The sequence below is a fragment of the Vigna unguiculata genome, chromosome 8 (genome assembly GCF_004118075.2).
Source record: "Vigna unguiculata cultivar IT97K-499-35 chromosome 8, ASM411807v1, whole genome shotgun sequence".
In the NCBI taxonomy this organism is placed as follows: Eukaryota; Viridiplantae; Streptophyta; class Magnoliopsida; order Fabales; family Fabaceae; genus Vigna; species Vigna unguiculata.
This window is the reverse complement of record NC_040286.1, coordinates 32,734,993-32,751,421: the sequence shown is the minus strand read 5'-3', so window position 1 is coordinate 32,751,421 and position 16,429 is coordinate 32,734,993. Positions and strand designations below refer to the sequence as shown.

Below are 16,429 nucleotides of genomic sequence, written 5' to 3'. Positions count from 1 at the left end.
TTATTTTAATAATTTTAATATATATTATTTTAATTTAAATTTATAAAATAACAATAATATATTTATTATACATTATTCAATAATGGTTGTATATCAAATAATATATATTTTATTATTTTCCAAATCAACAGATATACATGTCATACCAATATCGTAAGAGTGGATATAGATTATGCATTCTTTAGAAAAAGCAGTCTCAAGTAGATGAGAATCCAAATATGCAATTTATGTAATTCAATTTCTCAGGTGTTACCTGGATTGGGCTGGTATGCAACTTCGGCCCAAAAGCTCTTTCGGACATGCCAAAAATTATCAGCTACAGATGTGCACAATGGAGATGATCAACCTTATTCAATGAGCACAATCCTTAAAAAATTGCCATGAATTAAAATTAATTTATTCATAAACTAAAATAAATAATTTGATAAATTAAGACTTTAACCAAGATATTTTGAATGAGACCAATTAGATTCATTAAGCTTATATTTCCTGATTTTATGACCATATTTATTTGTTGCAAAGAATGAATAAAAATTTAAAGAAATAATATTTATGGATAAATTTAAGATTTCATTTTCAGACTTGTTATAAACATTAACATATGCAACACAACAAAAGCTACTAATTTTCCTTTTGGTATTTAATATCTAACTAATAATGATGGGATTGAATTTTGCAACTTTTATTTTAGAGTACATTAATTTACCCCCTTTACCATTTGTATTTTTATATTTATTTACCAATATTTTATTTTCATTATATAGAAACTTATGATAAAAATTGAAAGTATTTCTTCTATTGTAAATTATAATCATAATTTCTTAAAGAAAAAATATATGTTTTTATAACTATTTTCATATAAATATGTTACTATAGTTTTCCTTTTTTATTTTGATAGAAAATTACATATTATCCTATTACTCTTAGAATTATGACATTCTAAAAGTGAATAAAATGAATTACAATTACTTTTAATTTATATTTTTTTTATACTATCAATAGAAAGTATAGATATATTTGTAATTAATTTTAATATAATAATTAACTTTTAATATATTTTTATTACTATAACGGAATAGACAAAGTACGGGGATTTATATTCCTCATCTTTTAATCTTTTAATCAATTAGACAATAATTATAACTACCATTATTTTAATATTTAATTATCATTATTATTATTATTATAATGAAAAGATGAAAAGATTGAATGCTACCTGCTACTAAGAAAATTATAATAGGAAACATATTCACGTATGTTTGTGTTTTTTAATAAAAAATATTTTTATTTAATTCTTAGATAACTTTTGTATTGTAAACAGTTATTTAATTTAAAAAATAATTAAATTAAAAAAGATTAAATATATAAAATATTTAAAAGATAAAATCAACAAAATGATTATCTTAATTTAGAAAAAAATTTACTTATAAAAAGATAGAATTAGAAAAAGATATGTATACAAAGTATGAAGTTCTCTATATAATGATATTGATAAATCAAAGGTCTAAAGTGCAATTAGGTCTTCCAATTTTTCAACCTAAAACCCTGTCTGGTAACACAATACCACAATTTCCAGAGGATCCTGCAAGGACAGAGTGAGGCAATGGCAACCAGCGAAGACAGTGGAAAGAAGGAAGGGACCAACTTGCTAGGCTCGCCCACTTTCACAGAGTTGGGAAACGCCCGTTTCAGGTGCGTTGAAACTGGGCACGAGGTCCTTTCTAAGGACATAGCGTCCTACTCTCAGAGCAAAAAATGTCGTTTGGGTCTCATCGATTTCGCCTTGACGAACCGCAAAGCCCCTCTCAACATGTTCAAACAAGACCCTCTCTGTCGGTAAACTACAATTTCCCTTTCTCCTTTTCTTTCCCACTTTTTTTTTTTCCCTGATTTTTGTTACTCTCTGCCTTCAGGCCTTCACGTGTGTCTGTCGAACCAATGTTACGTTGTTCGATTAGGTTTAACAGAATAATATCGAAACCTTGCTGACAAAGCTCTTAAAAACTTCAACATATGTCTGTCATCAAATATTGTTTTAAAAATTGTGAATTTTCGACTGAGTTTGTGTGAAATCTGTTTGTATGAAGTAGCAACACAGTCTGTACATGAAAATGTGACAATTTTCAACTGTTACATATTTTTCTGTCCCCATTTTCTGTGTCTGTGGAGTATGTTACTGACGTAGTTGTTTTTGTTCCTCTTTTTCAGTTCAAAGTTGATATGTAAGCTGACTGGGGACAACGTGAATAAGTCAGAGGAACATATCTGGAAGCATATGAGTGGGAAAAGATTTCTCAATAAATTAGGTCAATGATGTTATGTCTTTTATTTCACTCAATATTGGATTAGGAGTGATGCCAGGGCTTCAATAATGAAGCGAGACTAAGTTTTCCTGCTAGTATTTGCAGATTCTGTGATCTGTGATTGAGTATAGATATTGGGAGCTTTGTTTACTGATACATTTTTTTTTGTGTGAACAGAGAGAGAGGAAGAAGAGAAGTTATCGTGCCAAGGAATGGAAGTTGAAGAGAGTTTACAGGAGTCAGAAAGTGCAGAAGGTGGAGGAAAGGATAAAAAGAAGAAGAAGAAGAAGAATAAGAACAAAGGGATTGATGAGGAGAACTTACTGGAGTCGAAAAGTGCAAATCCTGGAGAAAAGGATAGAATGAAGAAGAAAAAGAATAAGGACACGACAATTGAAGAGATTAGATCAGAAGTTACGAAGTCTCCCGTTGAGAATAGTGACACAGAAGTTGAGGATAATGACACAGAAGATGAAGACTTCTGGATGCCTCCTGTTGGTGATCGGTGGGACCATGATGATGGAGGAGATCGATGGGGTTCCGAGTCTGAGTCTGAGTCAGTGCAGGAAATTGAAGATGGGAATGTAATCGGTATGTATACCCCTCATGTCACTCTACATTTAATGTCAAATGAACTTAGACAGTTAATAACATAGAGTTTTTTGTTTCAAAGTTGGTAGAATTGATTTTTGATTGAGTTAATTTCCTTCTGCTGGACTTAATTGGGATAGCCTGATCGATTTTAAATTTTAATGCTTGTCATGAGTTACTGATTCGAAATTATTCTGAAACAAGCGCTTGGCTGATTTATAACTTGTCTTCATACTGAAGATAATGCCTAAATAATGGTTTGAACAGTGTTGTCAAAACTGTGAATAAACTCATCAATTCTTTCAATGCTACCAGTTTTGGGAAGGGGTTGGGGTTCACATGCTAACATGCAGAGGGATTGCATGTTGTATGGATTATTTGTGGAGTAAGTTTTAGTGCAAGATTCTTGGAATCATGGATCCACTTTACCTTTACAAATGAAGATCCAGCAGGTCAATGCTTATTAGGTTTCCATAGCCAACAAATGGGTTCTTAGACAACACAATGTTCCAGTTCAGGAGAAGGTTTGACGAGGTTATTACAGGAAGCAGTTTAAGAGTACGAATTAAGCTTTGTTTTTAGAGGTTGGGTGACAGTTATATCTGTTCACCTTTTTTGTTATAAAATGTTTACAAGTAGACTTCTGTTTGTTTTAACGGGATCATCTTGGAATATTAGTTTGTGGAGTCAAGTTATCTGGTGTGAAAGGATACAATTCCCTTTTGTAATCTGTTTTGCTATTGGTTCAGGAATAAATTCACGAGTGAACCTTTTCCTTTAGTTTTTCTTTTCTTGATCCTGAGAATCCTAACAATTGGTTTGACCTGCTGGATTTAAAATTTGTGGTAGCAACCTGTTTTGGTGCTGATAGATAGTGGAGCTAGCCACAAATTTTTTTCTTCTAAGTTGGTGGGCAGTTTGGGTTTACAGGTGGAGCAAACTCCACCATTTAGAGTAAAATTAGGATATGGGCATAAAAAACAAACAGCAGGACTCTGCAAAATATTAAGTTTCTGTTCGGTGAGTATGCTCATATTGAGGAGTATTTCATATTTGAATTTAGAGTGGATTTTGTTTTAGGTGTGTCATGGTCAACCACTCTAGCAAATGTAAAAGTAAATTGGAGGACTTTGACAATGAACTTTGTTGAACAAGGTCAGGTTGTGGAAATTAGAGGTGATCCCCAGCTGTAAAAAGCTTTTATTACTCCACAAGCTCTGATGAAGGGGACACAGATAGAGGCAGTATCAATATATGGGGGATAGAAACCAGGGAACACAGGTCCTTGAAGGAAAGAAATAATAATCCGCCGGAGGCTGGGAATGAAGAGAGTTATAATACATTATTGAGGAATTCTCTGCTGCTTTTGCTGAACCATAAAGACTGCCACCAAACAGGTCAGTGGATCACAGAATTCCCATAAAATATGGGGTAAGTCCTCTAAATGTGCCCTATACGTACCCACACCTTCAAAAGAATGAAATTGACTAGCTAGAGAAAGAAATGTTGAGTTCAGGAATTATTAGGCCCAACTATAGTCCTTATTCCAGTCCTGCCTTGCCAGTGAAGAAAAAGAATGGAAGTTGGAGGATTTGTCTTAATGGCTTGAAATAAGGCTACTATAGCTAACAAATCCCCTTAGTCCCGTCATTGAGGAAGTCATTTTGAGGAACTGCTAGATGAGTTACATGGGGCCCAATTTTTTTACGTTGGATTCAAAAGTTGGATCTCACAAGATTGATATGCACAAGCCAAACATTCCTTAGACTGCATTTTTGAACTAATCAAAGACATTATTAATCTCTCTAGTCATGCCTATTGGGCTAACCTATGCCCCAACTACATTCCAATGTGGTATATAAATGTAACTTTATAGCCCTACCTCAAAAGGTTTATGATATACTAATCCATAGTTAATCATGGAAAGAACAATCGGTGGATTTGAGAAAAAAAAGGTTCTTAGTACATTACAACAACACATATCCTATGCAAATTTGGAGAAGTGAGTTTGCTCAAACAGAGTTACATAGGGCATGTAATTTCTGTGCATGGAGGGAATAGCCATGGGTCCATAGAAAATGAAAGCAATTCTACAACAATATATTCTTGAGTGTGTCAAGTCTTTAAAAAGATTTTTAGGGCTCACATGTTACTATAGGAGGTTCATTAGCAATTATGGAAAAATAGCAAGACTTGTCACTGATTTGCTAATAAAAGGGATCTCCAATGGTCTCAAGATAGTATTGCAGCATTTGAACAATTTCCAATGGTCTCAAAATAGCAACAATTGTCATGATTTCCACAAAACTGAGCATGTTGTGACCAAACGCTCCATCCACCAGGCGGTTGATACTGGGGAGTGGATATGCGTCTTTAGGACAAGCCTTGTTCAGATCCGTGAAGTTGGTGCACATCCTCCATTGACCTTTTGGCTTTTTAACCAGAACTACATTGCCAACCATGTAGTATATTTGATTTTTCGAACGAAACCGACTTTTTTCAGTTTTTTAACCTCCACCACCGGTCGGGCTTTTCGTCTCTCTTCGAGCCAACTCTTCTTCTGGGCAAGCGGTCAGGCTTTTCTAAATATGGCTAGTTTGTGGAACATGACGCCCGGGTGTATGCCTCACATATCCGCTAAGGCCCGCATGAAGAGGTCTTTGTCTTCTTCGATCACGGCTATTGGTACTTGTTCGCTCTGCGGGTTCATATCAGTGCTGATTTTGGTCACCTACCCTTGATTTTTTCCTACTTGTAGGTCATTAGTTTCTCCTTCTTGCTCTATGTGGTCGTCCATATTTGTTGGCCAATGTAGTTCGGGTTATGCTACTAGTTAGGGCATCATTTTCAATCTAGTAGAATAACATTCGTGCGCAATTTGTTGGTTTTCATAGACCGTGCACACTCCTCCTCTTTTACATGGACCCATTCGCTATTCCACACGGTTTCTTGTCCTCCACCTTGTGATTCTCTGTTCCAGGGGGTTCCGCTCGGATCTGATTGCGAAAGTCCTTTATATCCTCCATGTGCATGAACTGAGCGGTTCTCTCCCTTAGTTCGTCCTCTTGGCCGGTTTCTTGCTGAGCTTATCAGCAAAAGGCTCGGCTTTCACCAAGGTAACCAAGTGGTGCATGGCTACCTCTGGTAACAAGTTTTTGGTCTTCATAGAGACGTTGTTAAAGCGTTCCATGAAGTTTCGCAATGATTTGTCTTTGCCTTGTCGGATGTTGACGAAGGCCATTAAGGTGAGCGCGACTGTTCGACTAGCAACAAATTGGGCTCTGAATTTAGCTTTCAGGGTACAAAAACAATCAATGTTGTGTGATGGGAGGTCGAAGAACCATTCCAATGCGTCTCCTGTTAGAGAAGTAGAAAAAACTCGACACCAAATGGCGTCACTTGCAGCATAGAACATCATTTGATTCCTAAAGATTGACATGATGGTCCAGATTAGTGATTCTGTCGTTCTTCTTTACTTTCGGCAACTTCCACCGCTCGGGGAGAGGGGTTTTGAAAGATCTCTTGGTTGAAGGGACACACCGCGAACGGGTCGATAGGCGCAATTGTTGGGTTATAACCCTAGCTTGCTCTAGTACTCGCATGAACAATTATGGCTTGTCCATGTGGCTCCTTGATAGATTCTTCACGAACGGTAACGATCGGTCGCTCTAGGGTTTGCATCGCAAACATACTTAGGGTTGATGGCACTGAATTTTGCCTGCTCTTTTCTTGCCTCATTCTCCACTCGGAGTTCCCTCAAATCTTTTTTGTATTTGTTTTGCATGTCCTCCATCTGTTTTTGCATCCTTCTCATCATTTCCCTCACTTCCATCTCATCGCTGTGTATCTCTTCTCCAGTGACGTTGCTCGTCATGTTCCTTGTAGTCATCATATGGGTTTTAAGGTAATCTCTCGACCCCACATTGGGTGTCAAAATGTTTCGGGTTAAAGGGGGCGAGCGTTCTCCTACACAACTTATCTGTCATTACTCGTGATGTTCCTCAATGCCAAGGTGTCATGTTCGTTCAAGACTGATCAATTGTACTGGCTAAAGATACTCTGACGCTCAAGTCAGTTCAATGTCAAATGGTTAAGCGGATTAAATCAGTCTTAAATATGTATTTAATATACCAACCACCATACTTTTGACCTCTATTTATAGTGTTCTTCAATGTTCTTCGATTAGGGACGGCCTAATAATGGCCAAATTTCCCTTAATCATGTTTATGGTTTTCCTTTAACATAATCTGTTCACCGACTACCAGGGTGATAATCTAAGAGCTGAAATTTAACGCACACAACCACACGGGTACCACGAACCTCTATGGTAATTTCTTGAAGTTATTGAGTTTGCTAATTTGGACGGTCTCTAGCGTAATGGCACAGTTTGATTATGTCAAGATTCATGTACATAAAGGAAACTACAAATGGAGGAAACCTCCACTTGCCCAAAGCATAGCTTTTCTTAACAGAAAATCAGTTCATCACCCTGTCTCCCCTGTCTCATGAGACTTATAATTAAAGTATTCTCCCACGGCTAACAACCTCCTCACTACTCTTGCCAACTCTGTTTTGTAACAATTTCTCCACTTACTCATGCCACCTCTGCTTGAGGATTTCGCTTTCTTTTGTGCACATTACACCTTGCATACCTTAGGTGTCTCATGTACCTTGTGGACCAGTGGCTCTTTTGGCCCATAAACTTCTTGAGCTGCAACATTCCGGTTGAAGTTAGCCTAGGGAAATAATTCAGTGGAGTCCACTTTACCTTGAGAGCTTCGGGAAGAAGTTTCTAATTATGTTCCTAATCAGGTTTCGGCTTCTTGCATAATAGCAGAATTAGGTGTTTGGAGTGTGTTGACCTGTTTGGGTTTATAATCCTCCGTTACATGAAAAAATACTCTATTTTCCGTTCGTAGTTATTATGACAAGTATGAGCTATTAGTTTTTCTTATCTATATTACTTTTTATGCATATGCATTTATATAAATATAATTTTGAAGTTTTAGGAAGCATTTTAGGATCTTGTTGATTTTTGCATCATCGAGTTACTAATCTTTTACACCATTTTTATCCTTCAAGTTTTTATGATAGCCGAGTTTGACACCATTGGACATGAGTACATGCCCATGCCATTAGTTGTTTCTTGTTTGATCTGTCATGTTTTTCCTTAATTTTTGGAGTATGATAAGCTATGATTGAGCAGAGGATTTTTTTATTCTCACAGATGGTGATGGTGATGCTGCTGAGGATTGCAAGGAGTCAGAAGAGTTGTCATCAAGGTAATTTTTTTCAGTGTGAAATATTGGAAACGATACAGTTTCTGAATTTTTTAAGTAAGATTTTACTAGCAGTGTCTAGTTTCCTAGACTGACACAATATATATGTTGAATTTTCTATTTTCTGCAGGACAAAAAGAATGTCAATAGAAATTGGACCGAGCAGCTTTGCTACAAGAAAGAAGAAAAGTAAGAACCATCACGCTTAGATTTGTTTGCAAGCCAAGTTTAGTCTAGAGAATCACAAGTCAATTTTTCGGTGCATGTATCAAACTATGTCAACCCACACTATTCGCACATGGGTACAAAATGCATTACCTATTCAATTTTTTCTTGTTTTGAGCAGCTGCTTTATCATCATATTTGTATCAGAAGTAGCATGAAATTGGATTAATTGTAAGTCTTAAAATTAAGCATGCAATCAATTGCAGGTGTGCTTATGATATTATTTAAGGTCAAAAGTTCTTTATGATGATCGTTCATAATTTTGTGTCCTTCACATTGACAGTATTTTTTTATTATTTATTGTTATTATTATTTGCAATAGTGATAGTAATAATTAACTATTTATAATAATTGTTTTAAAAAATATATATAGAATAATTTTTAATTCTTCAAAATCTTTTTACATCGACCATTCTTGAAAATTATGGCAGCTTTTACCCTGATCTACAGTTTTCTGCGTACTCCACACATGCTTATGATCTATTAAATATAAAGAATGCGACTAATCTGTCAGAAAAAGGTGGGATTAAAAATAAAAGTACCATTATCATAAAGCAATCCACGATAAAAATAATAAAATTTCTAAAGATATTTTTAGTGTTTAAAATTCGAAGTAACTTCTGTTTTGATTCTTTATTTCGAATCTATTTTAGTTACTCAAATCTAAAAAATTTGATATTGATGTGATGCAATTTATTTATTATAAAAAATAATTACCAATAGTATTGAAAAGTTAAAAGTCACTACACTATTAATCCGCAAATTCAAAATTCTGAGAACTAACTCTTTAATTAAAAGGTTAAAATTATTTTAAAGCAATAAAACCGGTAATAAGGAAGAAAAAGAAAAAGAAAAAAGGTCCATAGATATAATAAAAATATTCATCCATCTTAATTCCCTTTATTATAATTCAAAATATAGTTGCCTCCATAATCCACATATCTACATCATTGACAATAGCTTCAGAAACCAATTGCTTTAATTAAATAACTAAGAAAAAAAAAAGTGAAAATGAAAACCTGATCACAAACGGCGAATTTCCCTCTCAAACAAAATGGTAGCTGCAAAATGATTGACTTATGTGCACGCCATGGAGAGTGGATTATGAATTGTAAACGATGTTACTGTTTTCGTATTAACAAAATGAATGAACGCAAAAGAACGTGCGCGGTGTGGGGCTCGAAGAATAGCATATAAATGACGCCAACACTGTACCTAGCTTCATCAAACTCCGTACACTCACTTAGTATTGTTACTCAAACGCTCAACACCCTTTGTACTTTTAGCGTGTCACCATAATTCACCCACAATACACAACAAGCATTAAGCATTCACACATTACACCATAATTAAATATTAGCAACATTTTGGAGTATGTTAATAAATAAGTGAAACTAACTACCTTGTGATTTAACATGCCAAAAGGCAAGTGCAAGTTATAATGGTTGTAGATGGAATGAAGAAAAGTGTTAAAAAATAGATGGACCGTGGGCCCATAAGAAACGTGATTTACGGCTAGATATGGGCCAGAAATCAAGCAAGGGCAGAAGGGAAACCCATTCGTCAAAAGACAGAAGAAAAAAAAAAAGAAAGGGCAAAAGAATGATCACATCAAACATGATATTATCAGTGACCCTCCACGTGTTGACAACCCATCTCCTCTTGCACGTTACTTTAAATTATTTTGCAGGCTTTGCTCGGTATCTTGGTGGCAAAGACAAGTCCATAATAGTGAATGAATACGCACAAAACCTTTCATCAATACTTATCTTTCTTTCTTTAAAGAGAAGGGCCTATTCCACCACCAACAAAACCAAATCAAATCAAGAAACCCATATGAGGGCGTGCAAGCTGCAATTTCATCATCAATATTGTTTATCTGTTGTCCTTTTAAAATATATATGAAAAGTGTTTCAATCCAATATCAAGAGGATCGATAGAAACAACGACTGTATTTTTAAAGTATTGTTTGTTTTAGAGTATAAAGTTCTATCACAATTTTATCTTTAAAAATACCATAAAAAATAAAGAAAGAAAGATGTATTTAAAACTTCGACTCTCAAATAATATGAAACTTATTCGGAAAAACAAAATTTAAGTGTTAATATAATGTATTTTTAGTAACCAATAGAGAATTTGAATCACTCAATTTGTATCACACAAAAAGGACAACTAGGTTAAAAAAAAACATAACCAACACAAGACACATGATTGAATTGATTAATTGGGAGCATGGCATAGTAGATAATCCTTTAACAATAGGCTTAAATGGCAATAATTGAATTTGAATGGAGACAGAAGTGTGGTTGTTTGTTTTGTTGCTCCATAGGGACAAATCTAACATCCTTATTGGGTGTTGATTAAGAAGTGAGTAAGTAACCAAACAAAACAAAACCAATTAATAAGACGCAACAACCGCCACCGACCTCAATCTCTGCCTTTTACTTGCACCATTTCTAGTACTAACCACTTCACAATCCTACGTTTCTTACTCCTATAAACCCTCTCATATGGTAAAAGACAACAACTTAGAGCGTCAATTAAGCAAATAAAAACCATGCTATCTATGAACTGTCACCAACTCACTCATCTCTGAAAAGACAGCTATGTTTATTCCCTTTTGAATTTCAGCCACCCACGATGCACCAAAATGACCTATTATGCTTCCCAAACCATTATTATTATTATTACAACAATCTCAAAGTAAAAATCCATTCACATTCACAGTGAAATGAAATGTTGCCATGTTTATGATACTTAGTGGCAAAGTAAGTGAAAGAATGATTTTGGGTTTTGGATTACATCGTTTGATCTAGCTACATAGGTAGCCACACGTGACTAAGAGTAGATTGAAACATAGAGGGTTGTTTTATTTTATGTGCTTGCTTGCATAAGTTGCAAAAACCAAATGAGTGAAGATGAACCCTAGTGTGTGTGTTACCCCACATGCTCACAAAGGTTGCGATTGGGTCTTTCAGCCTGAGGTTTATCCCTATTCCAAGACCCATCTCATCTGCCATGTTAGTATTCTCTGTCACAAACTTTATAGCTGTATTCCACTACCTCACCACCAGTCAACCACTTCGATTAATATAACAAAATCTTACACATTTTTACGTAGGATCATGTCACGCATAATTACCCTTTTCTTCATCTTCTTCGTTTTAATTACAATTACCACACTTCTTTTTTCGGCTGGACTATACTATGTTGCGGGTTATACAATTGGCCGGTGACAGAGGTTAGGTGGACAAAGTCACAATCTAAGTGGGATTCCATATTAAACAATTGCTAAGAGAAGACCAAGTGGGTTGAGTTATAATCGTGATGTTTGGGTTATTGCACTCTTAAGTAAAAAGAATTGCTTCTTAACTAAGAACTATGATTTTGATTTAGTGATAAGCACTTGATCCTAACAATTGGTATCAAAACTAGATTACGTGTTCAAAACTATGTTCACTAAGCCCATAAAAAATGTTAAAAACTTATTTTACCATCCAAAATATTTATTTGCTTTCTGTGTCTGTTTCAAATTTGTAAGCTGATCTGGAAAATAATAATGTTAATAATACGTGAAATTTCAAAAGGGCACTTGCAATAAGAAAATAAGAAAAACAAAATAGATGTGCGTTTTCCCTCTGCACCAAAGGAGACATGTGGAGAAAATTGTGATGGAAAAAAAAAAGTATTTGTTGAAGGCTTCTATTGATTCTTAAACAAGCAAGTACAACAACTAGTTAACTGCATAATTTATTAAGCTGATGTGTTCTTAATGCTATATAACGTGCCGTCCATAAATCCTTTAACTGTTATTCATTAATTGTTTCTTTTATTACAAAACACACTCATAAGGTCACTCTTATCAGTTTTATTTTTTATTGATCGTAAATGAATATAATCATCATTCTACGCTTATTTGATGAAACAAAGCACTTATTACATATGATTGTGGTTTGGTTTTCTTGAGATAGGTTTATAAATGATTTGTTTACTGGTTTTACTGATAATAAAAATGATTTTTAAAAATTTCATTTTCATCGTATGTTTTGTATACATTTAAATTGTTTATTTTTTCATTTTCGGTAAAATATGTTGATGTGTCTGTTCTTAAGAGAATCATGGAAAGGAGGGTAGCGATCTATGCTACCCTGTCGTGTGAGTATACATAAATTCATTAAGATTCGCATTTCCTAATGAAAATCAATATCCCGTTACCCGTACAAGGCCAGATTATTTTGATACTCCGTTAAGCAACAATAATGCTTAGATGATCATGTTGTGGAAAAAGTGTTAAATAACCATACATTAAAAACAATGATAATAATTATGATCAATGGATCTAGCTTAATAAAATAATCATTAAAATTGTGCTATAGATAGGAAAGTGGGCATATTAGTATTTTAAATCAGATATAAATTAACATTAAATAAGAACTATAGAAACAATTATTTGCTTCAAATAAGCATAAAATTTGAAAAGGAGAGATATATATATAATAATGAAAAGTTTGACCAGGTCAAAATCAGAAAAGAAATGTCCCAAATCAAATCACGAATTTCAAAATGACAACTCTTTAGATCGGTTTTTGGATAAAAATAATAATAAAATAAATAAAAAGGGGCGGGAATGCATATGAAGAGGGTAGTAACCGAGACGAGAGGGTCCTAACACTGGATTCAGAGAGGGACCCATCAGAGGTACCCTCCCATCTTCAACCAGCATCCCCTGTCCCAATGCTTACACCTTCATCTTCCTTTCCTTCTGCTCTTCTTCCCTCCATTTACTTGATAATGACCTTTCAAATTTACTTTCTAGTGAAAATATCTTTCCTATTTCAATTCCAATATGTCCCACACAGTATCATTAACCAGTACTCTAGTATCCTTTTTTAATTAATTTTTTTGCTTTTTCACAACTTTACTTTTAAAAGAAAATAACTACTGGCATTAGCAATACTCAAAAATTAATACCAGTCAAACATATTGATGAACCCATGCACAGTGGCAGCACAAATTCTATAAGAAAATCAAGAAAGGCTTAAAATGCAAACTCTGAACAGGAGGATGATAGAGATATGGAGGATAATGGAATTACACAACAGTTGCCTTTACTACATATAGTATACCTTATTACATACTATTCTATAAGGAGTAAGAGCTTTCACAAAGAGTTATGGGCAATCTTCCAACACTTTTTCTGCCAGCTAGACATGAACCCTCTTCTAACGCACCAAGCTCTTTACCCTTCTTCCACAACATTAATTTTAACATGGAAGAAAAACAACCCCACTTATTACAAAATAATAAATATATTCTTAATCAGAGATAAAACCCGTCCCCTAAAACTGCTATCTTTCACTGTTTCTTCAACTAACAGATCCCAAAGCTGCATCTCTCACAAAAACCGGATGTTTATTGCCACTAAACTACCCAAAACACATTCTTGAATCTCATCTTTATATTATAAAATTTAAACTAATAAACTTCCCTACGAATTTTTCACTAGCTTGCTTTCTTCGCCGAATTAAACTTTTGGAAATTGAATCTTTGTTTGAACTATCAGATTAGTCAGTACGTCCATTCCTGAGGCAAGCGAAGTTCATGGTTGGCTGCATCCTCTCGCCGCATGTTGAACTTCTGTTGCAGAATCAGAGCGTTTCTCTTTGCTAACAAAGCATCTACAAGAACCCCGAACTCAAACAGGTTAGCAGGGGAAGAACTCAAGTTTACTCCAAAATGTTTTGCTTAACTTGAAAACCCACTTACCATAGTCCGCCCCGAATGCACCAGAAAAACGTTGTTGGCTAGCGGCATTGATGTCATCAATGTTGAGGTTCAAAGCATGGATAACCTTAGCTGGGACCAAAACCGGAGCAGCACAACCTGTTACAAAACAAAAACAACAATCAGAAAACCGCTAAATCAGCAGAAACAGTGCTTAGTCAAGGGGGTTAAGTAAATTACCTGTTTTCTTGCGAGATTCAGGGGGAGGGGCCCCATACTGACGAGGCAGGAAAACCCCTGTTCCAGCACAACCCCTTTTGTTAACACCGCCAGATCCAGCTTGCAAACCGGGTCGAGACCCGGTTCCGAAATGCGACACCGGCTGATTCTGTGGCTTCACTTGAAGAGGACGGTGCCATGCAGAATGAGGCAAAGCGCGTGTGCAGTTCATAGCTTCATAGTCATACCCAAACTCACGCAAATCACGGACTCTGTTCTGAACTTGTGGCTGGTGCTGCTGGGTCACCCAGGCAACCTTCTCTTGCCTTCCCCAAACCGAACCACACTGCTGCTTCAGCATCTGCTCCGGTCTCACCTGCGGGTACCGAGCCTACGCAAGGAAAACAAAGAGTAAACACCCGATTTCAACATGCAAGTTCTTATACGCATTTTTACAAACAACTTGAACGCGTTTGTAAATAACTCACCTGTGGACCGCCATGGTTCACGAAAAACGCATTCTCCGCCACCACTGCCGGAGAAACACCCCCAAAAACTCCCCCGTTCTGAAACTCAAACTTCGAAGAGACTTCATCGTTCATCCTCAACCTCGCAACTTGCCCTGCGGCTGCGTACAGCACATCCCACGCATCATTCGTCGCCTTAAACGGCGTCGTCGTTGGCGACGGAACACGAGAAGACCCGTTCGGACTCCCGTCGCCGGAACCGCCACTCCGACCAGACCAGCTTCCGATACCACTCAGTATAGACTGAGGCGACCCAGCCAAACCCCGAGCCTTCATTTTCTGACTCTGCAAAAACCCCCAGAAAAACAAAAAACACCGTCAGTCCACCGGAAAGAAAAAAACAACAAAACAAAACAAAACCGCACGTTCCGGCCATCATTTACCTCAGCCTTGTCACCGTTGCAGATTGGAACAGTGAGCAGTTGTTCCTTCTTGGTGTCATAGAGCGATGCATGACTGAGTCGGCGAGTCAACCCGGCGAAGAAGTCCTCCTCGTCGCTGCTCTCAGTCCCGGTCGAACCGGACTCGACCGGTTCGCCCCCGGGCGAGTGAAACTCGTAGGGAAACTCGGACGGGAAGCCAAACGCGGCGTCAAACTCAGCTTCATCCATGGGTGAGAGAGTGAAGGAGTGAAGCAAAGGTTGGAAGAAGGAAAGACGCTTGAGAGAAGAAAAAGTAAAAAAAGCGGTATGAAGCCGTTACGAGTTACGAGGGTAATGAAGGGGAACGAGGAAGCTGAAGTTGCTGGTTGAGGAAGATTTAATAATGACCCAGCTGTGTGTACAGGGTGGGACCCACACTGCGAATGAAAAAAAAAAAAAAAAAAGAGAGAGAGAAAGTAAAAGAGAGTGTTGTGTTGTGTTGTGATGCGTTGGAGGATAATAGAATGTAAGAAGACAAGTTGCTTTTATTAAGGTTTCAGGGTCCCTTTTAGACACTTGAAAATAAAAATATTGGTGCGTATGAAAATGAAAGAGAGAGAAAATTGAGAATTGAGAATTGCAGTGTAAACAACTGGAAGAGTGGCCCAGTGGTTGGGGACATTTGTCCTTGCATGCTGCCACTCACCTCCCATTTCTCCTAAACTTCAAATAATCTTTCAAATTAATTAAGCGCCACAACACATGGCATCATTCAAAATCTCTCTTTTTACCCTTTCTTATCTTTTTTCAAATCAAATTTCAAATTTTTCGACTCCTCCACTTCCATTTCACTCACCTAATTCCACTCTTTTTTTTTTGTCCCTACCTTCTTTTGGAAAATTTTGGACTTTCCCAATACTCACTTCAAAATTTAAATTCTTAGGCTTCTGAGTTTTTGACCATTTTTTTTTCAATTTTATTTATTTATTTATTTTATTTTGGTCACCGTTGATGCTGACCTTGAGAGTGTAAATTCGGATAACGATGGGGTCTTTTCCGTAATGTTCCTTTCCTCCACAGTTTTTATATTTTTCAAATTAAATGTTTGCTTCGAAAATGTATCTGTTGTGCAATTCCATGAGAGTAGAGTACCGAGGAGGTTAATTTGTTATAACATAAAGTTTATATGCGAGTTACAC

At 36.2% G+C, this 16,429-nt stretch overlaps 2 protein-coding genes across 2 annotated transcripts; one reads left to right on the top strand and one right to left on the bottom strand.

Annotated features, from left to right (window-relative positions):
* Window positions 1-1,506: 1,506 nt before the first annotated feature.
* Window positions 1,507-8,667, top strand: LOC114193217 (surfeit locus protein 2-like). Its single transcript, XM_028082937.1, has 5 exons — window positions 1,507-1,836; window positions 2,209-2,306; window positions 2,481-2,894; window positions 8,122-8,176; window positions 8,304-8,667. Exons 1-5 carry the CDS (start codon window positions 1,604-1,606, stop codon window positions 8,380-8,382), a joined length of 879 nt encoding a protein of 292 aa, XP_027938738.1. The 5' UTR covers window positions 1,507-1,603; the 3' UTR covers window positions 8,383-8,667.
* A 4,769-nt stretch (window positions 8,668-13,436) lies between these two features.
* Window positions 13,437-15,688, bottom strand: LOC114194711. Its single transcript, XM_028085085.1, has 5 exons — window positions 15,252-15,688; window positions 14,830-15,153; window positions 14,363-14,732; window positions 14,165-14,281; window positions 13,437-14,076 (listed from the first exon to the last, which is right to left on the bottom strand). Exons 1-5 carry the CDS (start codon window positions 15,477-15,479, stop codon window positions 13,967-13,969), a joined length of 1,149 nt encoding a protein of 382 aa, XP_027940886.1. The 5' UTR covers window positions 15,480-15,688; the 3' UTR covers window positions 13,437-13,966.
* Between the last annotated feature and the right edge of the window lie 741 nt (window positions 15,689-16,429).